Raw genomic sequence first — 15,444 nt, 5'->3', positions numbered from 1 at the left:
TCTATTGTGAACTGCGACTACGTGAACGTCGAAGAGAACCCCTAAAATCTCTCGCGCTTGTTCATGAACGCACGCGTGAAAATGACCCGCAAATTTGCAATGATTCTTGCCTTTGCGTTTCAAAACGGGCTTTCCAGCCAAGGTGAAGGGTGTCAAGGGGGGCATTAGCGGTAGTAGCGGTAGCATATTAACGGTACGGTTTCAAACAAGAGTTTTGGTTTTGAGCTAGGGCGAGTTTTTCCAGTAAGATCGTGTTTGAAATTAGCAGTATCATTTAGAATAAAGGTTCGGGTTTTAAGTCAAGCATAGGGTTTGAGTTTTAAGTTCCTTGAGGTTTTAAAGCCAAGGGTTGGGTTTCAAGGTCGTATGAGCTTCTCAAATAACAGCAAAGCGCGGAAGCGCCTCATCAACGCGCCGTTGAGGTGCCACAACGAGGCTTCGCGCGTTAGCTTCGTAGCCGCCGGAGACGGCTGCCGCTCACCTGCAGAAAGCGGACCGTTGCTGAGCTAATTGCTACCTGGTCAATTAGCCGCACGTGTCGACAAAAGGTGCAAACGTCCTTCTGTCCCGTTAAAAGCGGGACGGCGGAGGTGATGATTGTTCACCTGGAACGGATGCACTTTTGCACCCACCCGTGATGTTCAACACCTCCGCGCAAGTATTTTATCTTTCCCCAGCTACTCGCCACTTTAACGCGTTCTCACTCTCGCGTAAAGAGACGCTACGCTTTATCTGGAAACGCATTGCTTCAGATTTTTTTGGAATGCCAACGTCAACACATGATGTGGTATGCTTTGGAAAATAATGGCGGGATAATTGACACGTTGGTGTGGTATGTTTTGGGAAACAAATAGCTAGCCCGTAATTCGTGTGGAATCCTAATTATTGCCAGATGGCAGACCAAAAAAAAAAAAGGGGGCGGGGGGGAGGAAGTGAAATGTCGCACATGTTTAATGTACAAATGTTTTGAAAATGTTTTTGTAGTCAAGGAGGCATGTTACAACGTAGCTCTGTTGTGCGATGTGATGACACGGCGTTGACTTGCCAGTTGCCTGTGGAGACACCTTCATGTCAACGCAAACTTTTTATGCCCCGGAGTTGAAGTTGAAGCAAAGTTCACCACTTTGACGAAAGACAAACATGCACCTGCGAGCACCGGAGCTCGCCGCCAATTTTAAGCGTGCTTCCGTATGAATGAAGTGAGTCATTGATTTTTATTTTATTTTTTTTTAATTGACTTTTTTCTTACAAAAAAACAATTGTCCTGATCGACAAGAGAACACACAAAATGCATACAGAAAAAAAAAAAAAAAAAGAAGAAACCTGTACAGTCACTTTTGTCATGTGCCCTAAACACGTTATCTACAACAACCGTGGGGAGCTATAACCCACGGATCGAACCATTCGCGTTTTGTGACGATTGGGCTAGCTAGCTCAGTGGCGGCGACGCGTATGAGATTAAAAACACAGGTGACTTTTTTTTTTTTTTTTTAATTTCCTCTTGTACACATATCACCCCCCCCCCCCCCTACCTTAAACGACGAGGAGGGTCCACTGAGAGGTATCTGGCGGATCGGGGGCAACCGATTTCGCTGGCATGCACGTCTCGCAACGGTCTCGAACTCCGTAATCGGTAATGAAATCGATGAAATCGGCGAGCTCCAGCTGCCACGACGCTCACTTCATACGAAACTTGGCGGCCTTAAGCCAGCCACAAATCGGGGTCCGTTTCCGACACGCTTTGCCGTTGACGTCGCTGAGAATTTGCAGCTCATTATTCCGGTTTCTTTTTCTGTACAATATCGTGCTGATAAGTCAGCCAAGATTTATTTGAAACTAAATGAAATCAAACACCAGGCTGCGAATGTTTGTAAGCTCATTTGCTAGCCTAAAGCTCGCAAGATGATCATGATCGATGATTTTTTTTTTGTCCTGCTTTTTTTGTGCATTTATGAAGCAACAAGTATTTTTCATCGCAATATTTCCTTTTAATTAATGAGGATATTACTCCTGCGTTCGCTTCAGGTAATGAGAGGCTTTCGTGGGCGGGATTACACGCAAACGTCTCCTGCTTGGACTGTAGCTGAGATTCAGAGTCAACCAAATTCACCGCAACCAAGGTTGCCGGGTTTGTTGCTTAGACGGGGTTTATTTTTGTACTCTCGGAAACCAGCGCAGCTGAAGGAAGACTGTGCTGCCTTGTTTACTAATAAACTATATCGTAAGTATTTCGCCGCTCCGGTAAGTGTTTTATGCTGGCGATGCCCGGGTCAAAGGTCGTCTGTAAATTGATTGGAAAAAAATAGAAAAAAATAAATAAATGCTTGATCGGCAATGAGTTAAACGTCAATTAGTAGGTAAGCCGTTTTGTCGACGAATCGGTTGAACCCCTCAACTGTACTATTTTCGTCACTTGATTGATACTCATCGATTGTTATCGGGGCCCTTCCGTGTTGATTCGCTGCCTTGCTAGCTCGATGCCTCGTGGCTCAAGCGCATATAAATTGTCGCCGCCGTGAGTTGGAATTTCAAAGGTCCGCAGTTCCAAAGTAAGCAGGAGAGGAGCTAACGTCGCTTGTTTTCGGAAACACACAATCGGGTGACGGGCTGGGAAGAATACGGCATCTTAAAAAGGACTCGCGGACACAAAATGCGGACAATGACTGACTGACGGACGCATTGTGGTTAGCATTGGTGAAGACGCGCAACACACACACACAGAGAAAAACAAAAAAAAACAATCTGAAAGCTTTTTTTTAACTCTAAAAAAGTGAGCATTGTGCATAGTTCGTGTGGTGACCCCCCCCTGGTCGGGTCGCTAACTTGCTGTGATAACACGGAAGGGAAGTGCAATCATGTACAATCGTGTCGCACTGAACATCATTGACACTTTCTCCCAGCGGGACTATCACAACAATGATTTTTTTGTTTTTGTTTTGTTTTTTTTTTAACATCCAACATATGCGATCCTCCTTGTTCTGTAATGAAATACCGGGCCTCTTATTTGAAATGAAGTCCTACTTTCTACTCATACCTCGCCGACCCAGACCACCGTGTTGCCCCTCGTGACGTCCGACACTTCGCAGTGCGGCGTTCTCTGTTTGCCGTTCAGAACAAAGACGGACTCGGCCGACGGCGTCAACAGGTACCGTCCGAACGGGCCGCTGGAGACCACCACTCGGTAGGGCGGCCCCCAGGGCCAACTCCGAGGGCCCAGCGGCTCCTTGAGGCCCCGCAGGACCTCGCCGTGTCCCGTGGACAGGTCGGCGAAGAGCAGGTCCGCGGTGGAATCCGAGGCGGCCACCGCCATGTATTTATTGGACACGGTGAAGGAAGGCTGGAAGACCAAGTCCGAGGTCGCCACGGGGTCGTCCGTTTCTAGTCGGAGGCGCATCTCCCCCTGAAAGGAGACCGTTTGCACTGTCAGACGGCCGCCGCCGCCGGGCGTCACGATGTAGCGGCCGTCCGGCGACACGAAAGCCCGTCCGGTCAGGTCACGGTTGTGCCCCACCACCGCGTCCGTCACGGCGTCCACCAGGAGCTGGGCTTTCCCCCCCCTGCACTGGACAAAGTAGACGCCACTCAGATGCGTGTAGGCCATGCTGGCCGGAACGCAGCTATAGTCCTTCAGGCTGATGGTCTTGACGCGCCGCAAGGTCTCCAGGTCCACCTTGTGCACCGCCGGCTCGTCTTGGAGGAAGACGAAGGCGAACCTTGGTAGACAGAGTTCACGACAGAACTCGACTGGTTAGAGGCGATTAATAGGTGTCATTAGCTTTCTCATTAAGTTGGCGGGGAGGGGTGGGGCGGGGGGTTTACCTCACGTGAGTGATGATGAGGTTGGTCGGCGGAATGAAGAAGTCGCTGACCCTCTGGAAGGAGGTTCGAATGGTGTGGTGGACTTCACCCACGCTGGCTTGAGGGATTACCTGGAAGGGAACCGGTAGAACTCGCATAAAATGGACTGCGGTGTTTTTGTTTTCATTCAAGTCGAATTCACTGTCAGACACAGTCGGCGGGCACATTGGGAATTTGAATCTGACGCTCGTGCACTATGCTGCTGCGAGTGAGTAGGGGTTTTTTTTTTTTCAGTTTTCATTTCCGAACAAATCCAGCACCGGCAAACCGTGTCCCCAGTCGGAGCGCCGAGTGCCCTCGATTTTTGGTGCACTCAGAATAACCGAGTGAACCGTGCTTTTTGATATATTATCCTTTGGTGTCACAAAGAAACAGAAGCTAGCTTATGCCAACGCTAAGGCATCAATTGCCTTCCCGACCTCAATTGATCAGATTTTAACGTCAACGTTTTTCAGCTTTTCATATCCCAGTCACGGCAAACAAAGAGCTTAATTATTTAGTCTCCTTTGGTTTCTGATTTCCCTCCCCGTTACTGTAGGTATTTTCACGCACGTCCACCTCATCACTTCCTGCCTTTGAGATAAGCAAGTGGCGCCCCGAGGTGACAACCTCGTCCGTCTTGGCGGCGATAATCATCGTAAAGGTCTGCGACGCCGGCGCGTGAAATGCGACCCCCGCAACACTCGGGCCCGATAACGCGTCTCATTCCCAGCTGCTTGTCTCGCAACGTGGCGCGCGGAAAGATTTTTATCTTTTGCTTCACCTGCCGACGAGTCATCGCTTTTTCAATAATTTTCTTCGAGTACAGCGAGGCAGTACTTCACGTAACATCTTTTGTCTTTGATGACTCCCGTATCCTCCGAAGGGTTTTCTTTAGTCAGCTGCAGAGCATCAAGACATTTTAATTGTGAGAATAAAACCACAAAATTATTTTTGTGGCACTTATTTCATCAATACTGAGCGAGTAGTAAGGCCACATAAAACTATGTGGCGGGCCAGATCTGGCCCTCGTGCCTCGAGTTTTGACACCAGTAGTGGTGGGGGAAAAAAAAAAAAAAAAAAGCAAAACTCACCTTAACATCTAAGCCAGAGTAAATATTGCCCTAGTTTTCAGTTTGTTTTTTTTGGAGCAACTTCCAGACTCAAAACAAATTATTTTGATTTGGACCACCTACCACTGCTACTTTTAAACACGAAGCATTTTTTTTTTTCCATTTTAAAAGAACAAGGCATCAAATGCGCTGCAGCATCTCGCCGTAGCTCAGTAGGCGGGCGGCGGGGCGACTCCATTCCATCTGCGCTCACTCCTAAAGAAATGATAAATAATAAACCCACCAACAGAAAAAAAGCTCTTTCTTTGAAACAAAATCTCAGCAGCTCTCGAGACGACCAAGCAGAAAACTCAGGAGGTGAACGGGATACAATGGCGGGAGTTAATACGGTTCCGCCGGGTATTATCACGAGGCCGAGGTGCGCTAAGCTTCTCCACCCCCCCCCCCCCCCTCTCGTTGTTGCAACGTCATCCCGCCGGGCCTTTCATCCGACTCGATTCTCGTTTCCCTCCAAACATCAGAGCAGCTCAAAACCCGGTAGGAGTCATTTTAAAACGGAACTGGTGAATTGAAATGGTTTAAAATTGGACTGGTAAAGGACTTTTTTTAAAGGATTGAGAAAAGTGTTAAATGAAATGTAAGAAAAGTGACTGTCGCTTTAACGTGTTGTTCTGAGTACAAAAAAAGCGTCTCCAAAGAGTCATCCATTCGGGTCCGGGAGGATCGCCCCTCGGCGGGGCGTCGTAACCATGCGGCCGGCCGTAAACACGATTCCTTGCCGCGGTTAGAACCCGATCTTTGCCTCCGGCGGGACTGAGCGCGGCCGTAAACATGTTTGTGACCATTATACATAGGACGACGGCGTCCCCCTCGGCCCGTTTCCCACGTGTCCCAGACTCTCTGTGGATTAGCTTCGTCCCCCCCCCCCTGCAGTCATCTGCAGTTTTATTTGTCACTCAGCCCCCAAGTGTAATGAGGTTCAAATTTGGTAGAAGTCTCTTGGAGGATTTTTTTTTGTCATTTTATTTTATTTTATTTTTTTAAAGACCCCCGTAGAAATGACATCTAAAATGGCTGCTCCAAACCAACTGGCATTTTTTTGTGCTGCTTTGGCGAGTCGGCAAACTTTGCTGACATTCTTTGCCCACAGACTTACTTTTGGGTGTGGCTTCTTGACAATTTTTTTTGTGGGTCTCTTCATTTGAGAAATGGCTCGTAAATTTCACATTGCTAAGTGAAAACTAGCTTTTAGCGCAGAATTGAAGATTCTTTACAGTATGTGTTGTGGTGAATCATCCTGATCTGCTTGAAAAGTTAAAAGTAGACCTTTCAGTCATGGCTTCTTGGGGCTTTTTTTTTTTTTTTGGTGTGTCTCTACTCATGATAAAAACTATCGACCAAATTTCACGTAGCAGAAATGCTATTTACTGACTTCGGGGGCTAAATTCTCCAAAAAGTTCAGACGTACCTGGAGCGTCGGGCGCATCCTGTCCATGTCACCCCACGTTAGCACCCACACTTGGTCATGTGACTTATCATAGAGCATCTTCACGGGAAACGGATCGGTCGCGACTGCCTGCAAAACAAAGACCGCACGGATGGACTCGTTTTAATCCTGACGTGTAGATTCCAAAACTTCCACTCAAGAGGGTTTTCACCAGGGAATTCCGCATCGATATCACATTTTTTACGAGAGCAAGGACTTTCCCAAATTTAATCCGCATCTGATCCTGACTGCGCCTGTTGGCAGCATCGTTAAACAATATCATTTTTGGAATAAAGCTATGACATAAAAACATCATGACGGATATGACCGATTCACCAAATGCTTATTTCAGCGAATTATGCGATTTATATGCAAGGTTAGCAGCTAAGAAGTCAAACCAAATTTAATCCAGATCTGATCCAAATGGCATAATTGGGTACAATGTAAACACAAGATGGAAAAATTTCATTTTGGTGCGTTAATGTGTAACTGAGTCAAATGTTAATTAAATATTTGCATTTTTTGCAGTAAAAAAAAAATATAGCTGAAAATACAAATACATAAACAGGAGCCAAAATGTAACATTGTTAAATGAGTGGCTTCCATAGTGCAGGAAAGGCCGATTCAGACGACAGCCTGGGGGTGGGGGTGGTGGGGGGCTGCTCTCGCTCTCTCTCTCACTCGCATAGTACTTAACGAGCTATATGTTTTGGTTGAGCCGTTCACCAAAGGTCAAGAAAACCTCTGCCGAGCCTTTTCGCAACATCTTGACTCATTGCTCCACAGGCGGCCATGCAACATTTTTGCCTGACATTTGAGAAAAATTGATTTTGTTGGGCAGCAGATGTCCCATCATGCCAACACAGACGTGCTAAACGTGCTCAGCTGGTCGGGATGGTGATGGATAGAGCGGACAGAGACTCGGGGGGTGGGGTGGGGGGGGGGGGCGGCGGAGAATGAATTACAGTAAAAAGGCAGAAGAGAGAGGAGACATGAAGGGTCAGCAAGCAGGAACAACACAATCCATTAACCTGCTTCTGCATGGCTGCACAGGGAGTTGCTGAACACCCCCCCCCCCTTCCCCCCATCACAACTGTGTTATTGCAAAAATTGATTCAATTCTTTTTTTGGCTTCAAAATTCTACACAAAATAACGCATGACGATAATATAAGAAAAGGGTCATTTACATTTTTCTACATTTCTTAGAAATGAAATGAAGTGGGTCCATACACTTCAATCGCTTTTAAGGCTCAAATATTTCCTGACTCTTAATTCATCATTTCTGTAAACACAATTCGCCCGTCTTAAAGCTTTACACACACAGAAAAAAAAATGTCTCACAAAAAAAACCAAAAAAACAATGGATTATTCATTTCATGGCCCCCTTATTTGTAATAATTTAATACTCTCAAAAAAGTTAAAAATTTTTATGGCTGGAAGTTTTATTTGGGGGGGGGGTGTCAATGGTATTTGAAATGAAGCTGAAAATGAATACTTTCTGGATGCATTGCAGTCACAGCTGTACTCACTTTTCCACTCTTGGTGTGTTATCAGTTTCCAAAAGCCGATAAATTAATTTTTTGTCGCAATACTTTACAAAAATTTCACCTCATACAAAGGTAAAAAAGCCAATGCGCAAATCCTTTAGAAGTAAAACACTCAAATATTACTTGGGCCTCTCGACTGCGAATGCATTGTGAACTTGAATGAATATTTTAATTTTTAATTCATTTTAATGGCTGCTAATTTTAGTATTTCAAAAAAAAAATATGCGTCATGGTTGTCAATTTTCTTGCGAGAAAAAAAAAAAAAGCGGTTTAAGTCCGAGCGGCTCTCCCTTAAAGTTTAGCCTTTTGCACTTCCCATCATGCATCAGGCCCCGGGGGAGGCTTTTGAAGTCTCGACTCTTTGTCGGCGGGCGTTTTCCGCGACCCACCTGCACCACTCGCTGCGCTTGGATGTCCACTACCAGGAGTCGGCTCTGGAGGGGCTGGCTCACGTAGACGTACTTCTCGCGGACGTTGACCGCCGACGACCACACGCAGCGCTGAGGGGATGGCCCCTCGCCTTTGGGGCACATCTCTTCCTGCCGGGGTGGGGGGGGGGGATGCGAACACCAAGCGAGGCGGGGGGGGGGGGGGGGGAGAAATAGAACTGAATGAGCAGGTTGACTCGCTGGATTTATAACGCATTCCTCCAACGTGCTTGTTAAATCCTTCAGATCACGTCGAAGAACTGTTCGGTTCCTCTAAACCTGAAGAGAACAGTTTCCTCATAATGGCTCCAGTCATATTTTTTCCATTCCTCTCAATTATTTTTTTTTTTCCCAGCGCCCGATCACCGTTCCTCTTCCACTCACTGGCAAAGGAACCTTTTCCTGTCACCAGGCGTCATTTTCTCGGCGTCTTTGCCGTGGTCTGCCCCGCGGCAATTCTCCCCCCCGCTGACAAACACGGCGCTCGCATCGCGTCGGGCTGGTGCTCGGCGAGCGTTTAAAGCGCAGCGTGTGCCGTTTGCGGCAGGAATTCGCTAACGCGCGGCTTATTGAGTTTCTATTGATCGCTAATACAATCACAAGCGACTCTGTTTTTTTTTTTTTTTAAACAATCGCTTTATGGAACAAGCAACTTTTAGCACCTCAAGCCCATTGTTCCACTTCCCAGCGGATTACCCACTCGAGTATCGACTGCGTACAGTCTATGCTAAAGCCTGCGAATAATCCCATTAAATTGGGGGAGGGGTTAGGGAGAGCAGCCCACTGTGACTAGACGAAGGGAGGTTGCCGACATCCTGTCAGGACACGTGACAAGCGAATCGAGGTCCAAGATTACCGGTCAGAGATTAAAAAAAAAAAAAAAAAAAGCAGAAGCACAAATACTTGTTGACTGCACTTGAGGAGATTTTTTTTGTTGTTGTTTTCATCCGGTAAGGATCTGGACCGTGACACAGGGACAGAGGGTGATCGAAATGAAACCGCGTCTTACGTATGTGGCGACGATCCTCTCGGTGCGCTTGATTTGCCGGCGGATCTCGCACTGGCTGGGCTGCAGCAAGGTGATGCCCTCGTCGGAAAACACGTAGAACATGTTGCCCACGCTCAGACCTGCGGCAACAAGACGGGGCGGCGTCAACGCGGTGGGCTCAATGAGCTCATCAATGAACGCCAAAAGCTTCTCTTTAAGTCACGGCGTAAAATCGCTTCGGTATAAAAAAAAAAAAAAAAAAAATCCCGCATTAGCTAATTCTTCAAAAATTTAAATTCCATTAGAGGCACTAGATGGCAAATTTCCCAAAATGGAGTGGGTGTGGCTAGAACTTTTTAACCTATTCGACTTTACGAGGAACCGAACCATCTCGCCAACACCCGGTGAAATTTTACAACTAACCCGTACCCAATCGTAACCCGACCAAGCCTAACCCAGATAAAACCCAGTCCAACAACCCGTAAAAAACTCTCACGACTGAGCCTGACCCGAATCCATAACGCACAAAATCCGAACCCGACCAACCAAAAACGCTAATATTAAATCCAGATCGGGTTGTAAAATATCAGCTGGCAAACGACAACCTCGGGACCGATCGAGTCACTCCTCGAATCTTTTCGCCGCCGTTGAACAATCTCGCCTCGGGCGCCGCCGTCGTTTCGACGTCATCGAGGTACGTCCCGTCACCCTTCAAGAGGTGTCGTTCATCAACCGCCATCTTTCCCCCGCGCGCGCTAGCGACTCGCGGCAGCGCCGCTGTACATAAACGTTATTGCGCAAGCCTCATTAAGTCGGATTTTGCGCAACTTAAACGCGCGGCGGCGACGCGTCGAGTCGAGCGAGCGCCGTCTGCTCTCCCACCGCCTTGTCAACACATCACATTTTGTCACGACAACGGCCCCGCGTACGTTGCCTAACGGCCCGAAACTGACGGTTGGCCGCGGCGGCGGATGCTGCGCGCCCGTTGATGAATGCGCGCAAAGCATCCCCCGTAAAACACATTGCGGCGGCGGCGGCGGAGCGCCATAAACGGCAGTAAGTCTCGTACGGATGGGAGGGAGGCGGCCTTGTTGTTGTTTTTTTTTGTGGTCATAATATACACACGGCGTCCGGATAGGATCGGATGCGTTCCGCAACAGTGGAGCTGTGAGCGCTAGCTACAGGGATAACAAAACAACAACAACAACAACAACAAAAGGCTGATTGTGTGCGAGCGGCAGTTGATGAAATGCACTCCCGGCAGTGTGCAAGGCAGGGGAGTGGGGTGGGGGGGTATGGAGGGGGGCGAGTCGGTATTTCTTGCGGCCAACACAACACATATACTGTCATTTATATGCATTCAGCAACCCGGGAGAGGTGCGCCGGCACCGCGTGCCGACTTGATCATATGAATACAAAAAAAAAGGAGTTGAGATGTATTTACCTTCCTCTCGCCACAGAATGTTTGCCACTGGAACACAAAAGGAAGACACGCACTTGAAACGGATTTGTTAATAATAATAAGACAACACTGAGAATGAATTCAAAAGTCGCACATTTTCTGTAGAGCAACAACCAAAAAAAAAGTTAGCTTTGAACTTGGCTAGTTTTGAATTTACGATCGGCAAATGTTAACGTAGGAGTCGCAAATTGGTGCGGTTGGTGGTCCCCAACCCAAGTGAATAGCACGGCTTTTTTTTTTCTCATCAGGCTACGTCGGTTTATTTTTACTTTTTTTTTTTTATACTTACGTGTCTTCTTGGCGGAATCTTCCACAAACAGCGACGAGATGTCCTCATCTACGCCCACCTCGTTCTTGGCGATGCAGGTGTAGGCGCCCGTGTCCTCGTAGCGGACGCCGGCGATGAACAGCTCGCTGCCGTTTGCTAAGACCAAAGGAAGCCAAGAATTTTGCAGGCGTGTTAAGTGACGCTTCGGAAAAACGACCTCAACGACCTTACCTTAAAAATGCTCTCCGAATATTTTGCAAATTCGGCAGTTCGGTTGTAGCAACATGCAATTTGGTGGACGTGTCTATCGAGAGTAGATAAGAAGGGCATGCCCGATGCTAATTTGGTGTCTGACGACGACGTTTCTAAGAAGCGAGCGGACGTTAGACCGCTTTTAATGTCAGGCACAAGACATTTACGACGAAATTGAAGGGTTAAAAAAAAAATGCATTCAGTGTTCAAACGACGAGGATCGATGTTCGTTAAAAAGGTCGTTTGAAGTTGAAGAAGGCCCGAGGGTTGCTGAAGTAAAAGTCGGCTGTGAAAATCCAATAGCGGATTCTCGTTGACTTCCAAAAAAAAAAAAACCGAAGCGAGATGGAAATGGCCAAAAGGAAGCCAGCAACTTACCTTTGAAAGAAAGCTGCTTGGCGGAGCGCGGCTGCAGCTCCACGCCGTTCTTGAGCCACACAAGCTTGGGATCGGGGATGCCGTCGGCGCGACAGTGCAAGCTGGCCGACACGCCGGGCTCCTGGGCTTGCGTCTCCGGGTACACCAGGATCACCGGCGGGACTGCAACGCGCAAACGAGACGGGGAGGAGGGGGGAGCGTGGTTAAGACCACCAGCGACGCGGAATTACTTTCACGGCGGCGTGGAATGAATTCGCACGGCCAAGCGCTTGGGGGGAGTGTGGGGGGGCGGGTTTATTGCGGCTGCTGCATGAAAAAGGTGTTGGACTACTTGGCGGCGCCCGAGGGGAGGAAAGCTGCGAGAGAATGAAGACAATGAATGACACCTCCGTTTGCAAAAACACCTCAGGGCCTGACAAATTCCGTTTTTTAAAAAAAAATTTATGTAGCTTTGGCGTCTACGCGGGTTTACTGAAGGGATAAAAATATCATAAGGGCAGTCCAACCAAAATGACCACAACACGCTAACAATCTCTATGTCCCCCCCCCCAAGACTCGAATGTGCGTTCATCTGACTTTTATTGACTTTTTTATGTTGTTTAAGAAAGCAAAGCATTTTAACCCCCCCCCCCCCCCCAGAAAGTGCGGCTAGAAACGAGAAAAGGAAGCCAGGTGGGAGTTTAAGGTATCAAGGACTTGCGATGTCCAAGTAGGGATTAGTTCATAAGACCGCCGGCTGAACTGACCGTTGACCTGCAGCACGTGCGTCTGGGAGGTGTCCTCGTAGCCGTAGGCATGGCAACTGTAGTTGCCCATGTGAATGGTCGTCACCTTCGTGATGTACAGCGAGCCGTCGTCCCCAAAGTCCTTCAACACACACACACACACACACGCGCATAGAGCAGGCGGCAAATGTAGGGAGACTGAAACGAAAAGAAGGCGGGTGGGGGGGGTAGTGGTGGGAGAAGAATGGGATGCCGACACAAAGGGGGCCGAGGGACGGGACGCCGGGACAATTCCGGGCAGGCTTGATGGAACGCCCGGGCTGGCGTTTGGGAATTTGATCCTTGGTGCTGACAAATTGCAAGGGTTAAAAATATAACAGCCATTAGCTTGACGAATGGGAGCGCTTGTTTGCGGCGGCGGCGCGCGCCCCACGGGTGGGGTAGCGACACACATTTTAAGGGCGGATTAAAGCATTACGTTTTGTCTTCCCCAAACGTATTCGCTTTAGGGCGGTCGACAATTCTTTTGGTATGACATGAAAAAAATAAAATAAATACGGGCACCGATGGGCCGAGCGATCCGCGGTAGGCATGATTGACGTGGCGTCTCGCGTCCAATGGCGGCCGAAAAGCGGCAAGTCGTGACCTATATCGCGTTCATTTTGAAATCTGCGCGTAAGTGGGCAGGAATCGATGAAAATGTCTTCTTTCCTGCAAATTCACACTCTTGCGAGCGTGAAAAGCGATCCGGCGGATCCGTACGTTGAAAACATTGCAGAAAGTTACGACATTTTCTGTCGCGCTCGCCTTCGAGTGACTTTTCCGTCAACTTTGAATGCCGCGGGATCACGTTTATTTTCACGTTGGAGTACATTGCGTTCGCTTGGCCGAGCTGTTGCGCACGTTGGCCCGAGAAACCAACACGTCTTTTTTTTTTTTTTCCCCTGTGCTCCGATTGGAAAGATGAGCGTCGAAAGAAAAGGAAGAACGAGGACAGCCGGAATGGGCCAAATGCTTTGCAAGCTATTCAGCGAGACTTGCGCTGTGACTCGCCGGCATTTTGCGGCAAATGTAAATGGCGGAATGAGAGCCGGCATAATGGGATGTTAACCTTTTATTTCATCAAAATGTACAAGGCGGCAAATTACAGCGGGCCCCGTTATTTCTATCAAGGCTTTTGTGCGGCTAAGGACCTCGGAGGTGGCCCGCGGCCGTGTTGCAAATCATGAAATTCCAATTTGTGAGCCGAGATTTTTTTCTTTTCTTTTTTTTTGGGGGGGGGGCCGCTCTGAAGCCTGAAAAGTGTCACCGGCGCATTTTTACCCCGCCATCTCGAAGCCCGGTAAGGACCCTTCATTTCACGTGCCTTTTGTGCCGTTAATCACGTTGCTGCCACTTACATGCAAATACAAAGTGTTGCGCGCTCACAAAATCAAAATGGATTATTCATTGCTTTTATGACGAGCGGCAATTTGCCACATCGTACGCCCAATTTGGCTTCCCGAGACGGTCTCGTGGGCGTCAATACGCACGGCGACTCGGGATTTAATATTTTTGAAAATCTAAATGCACAAATAGATCATCAAACATCAAACACACGTCGCAAAGTTCAAGGAAGGCTTTTAAATCTTCAAAAAGTTCAAATTTTTGATGCGTATACATACAGAAAGCTACCGTCGTTTCACCCCCCCCCCCCTTCCCCCAACGGCAAAATTACAAAACGACGAAAGGGAAGGCGGCTTACGTTGATATCCTCCAGGTCCAGGAAGTTGAGAACCACGCCGTTCCTCTTCCAGATGATGGGCGGCCGCAGGGTCCCCCTGAATGGCGCAGGTGAGCACGGCGCTCAGGCCCACCGTCACCGCCGAGACGCTGACCCGTTGGTCCTCCGCCAGGCTCAGCTGGACCACCTCTGCCAGGAGGGGAGGGGGGGGGGGAGGCACGTGTTAATCGGCTTCCGCAATCAGGGGAGGGAATAATCGTACGATGGGAAGGTCGGCATATGACTCAAACGTGCCGATGCGGCAGAACAGCAAACCGAGACCTTATTACGTCTCCGGGGGGGTCCGTCTCATTACTAGCGGAGCGAAGAGGATAAACAGCTGTCCAGAAGTGACTCGGCGCGGGAATAAAAAGAGCATGTGGCCGAGGACTAAATATCATTCTTCTCATTAAGGCAAATTTATGTTCATTTGAATGGTCGCGCATGATTCCGTTCACCTTTTTGTGAGCAGACCGGGAGTTATTTTCCACTTTGGCCGCCGTTCATTGACCGGCTGCGGCGTAGGGGGGGGGGGGGGGGGATGTTTCCGCTTTGCAGCCGTCACCGCATGGCAAGATTCCGGAACCGGGATCTGTTTCTTGACAAAACATGCAGCGCAGGGGCCTGCTACTATACCGCCACTGATGGAACCCAACCCTCCCCCCCCCCCCCCCCCCCTTTCACACACAAAGCAAGGAAAAGTCTATCTGGAGGGCCGCGCTGAAAACTCGGCATCAAAAGCTCAATTTCAGCTCGGGAGAATGAGAACGCTTTAACGCTTTGCGCAAACACCTGCTCCATGAAATCTGCCATGCCGGTCTTAATACGTGCCGGGGTCAAAGTTCAACTTCCTGGTTTTGAAAAGCAAAGAGAGAAATTAGCAAGCCGTCGCCGCTTGGGTTATCGGCCTCGGCAGCGTCGTCCGTTCCTCTGCTTTCCCTCGTAAACGCGGCGGAGAGGCGACAACAGAGTCGTCAGCTCTCCGCGTGGGCAATTCCTCCGGAGATCTTGTACGTGCTCCGCCTGCCATCGCTCTCACTTCCCGTCTTTCCCGCCTGCCTCCGTCGTGTGTGTGCCTCTCGTTCTGACTCGCGCTGACGTTTTTTTTCACCTCCTCCTTCCGTTTGTGGGGCCGTCCCGCGTTTCTCCACCCATTCAAAAAGATTCCTACAATCCAGGTCGTCCATTTCTTTCCCTAGAATTCTACCGCACGTATCAAAAAAAAAAAAAAGAGAGA

At 48.7% G+C, this 15,444-nt stretch overlaps 1 protein-coding gene across 1 annotated transcript in view; it reads right to left on the bottom strand.

Annotated features, from left to right (window-relative positions):
* Positions 1–1,217: 1,217 nt before the first annotated feature.
* fstl4 (follistatin-like 4) overlaps positions 1,218–15,444 on the bottom strand; it is a 125,200-nt gene continuing 110,973 nt past the window's right edge. Inside the window, 11 exon segments of the mRNA XM_052047339.1 lie at positions 1,218–3,713; positions 3,820–3,929; positions 6,379–6,486; positions 8,334–8,483; positions 9,382–9,500; positions 10,805–10,831; positions 11,112–11,246; positions 11,721–11,882; positions 12,467–12,587; positions 14,190–14,258; positions 14,260–14,357. Of these exon segments, the coding sequence (XP_051903299.1) occupies positions 3,029–3,713; positions 3,820–3,929; positions 6,379–6,486; positions 8,334–8,483; positions 9,382–9,500; positions 10,805–10,831; positions 11,112–11,246; positions 11,721–11,882; positions 12,467–12,587; positions 14,190–14,258; positions 14,260–14,357 (1,784 nt within the window). The 3' untranslated portion in view covers positions 1,218–3,028.

The sequence above is a fragment of the Hippocampus zosterae genome, chromosome 16 (genome assembly GCF_025434085.1).
Source record: "Hippocampus zosterae strain Florida chromosome 16, ASM2543408v3, whole genome shotgun sequence".
In the NCBI taxonomy this organism is placed as follows: Eukaryota; Metazoa; Chordata; class Actinopteri; order Syngnathiformes; family Syngnathidae; genus Hippocampus; species Hippocampus zosterae.
Note: the sequence above shows the minus strand (reverse complement) of the source record. Positions and strands in the feature narration are given on the sequence as shown.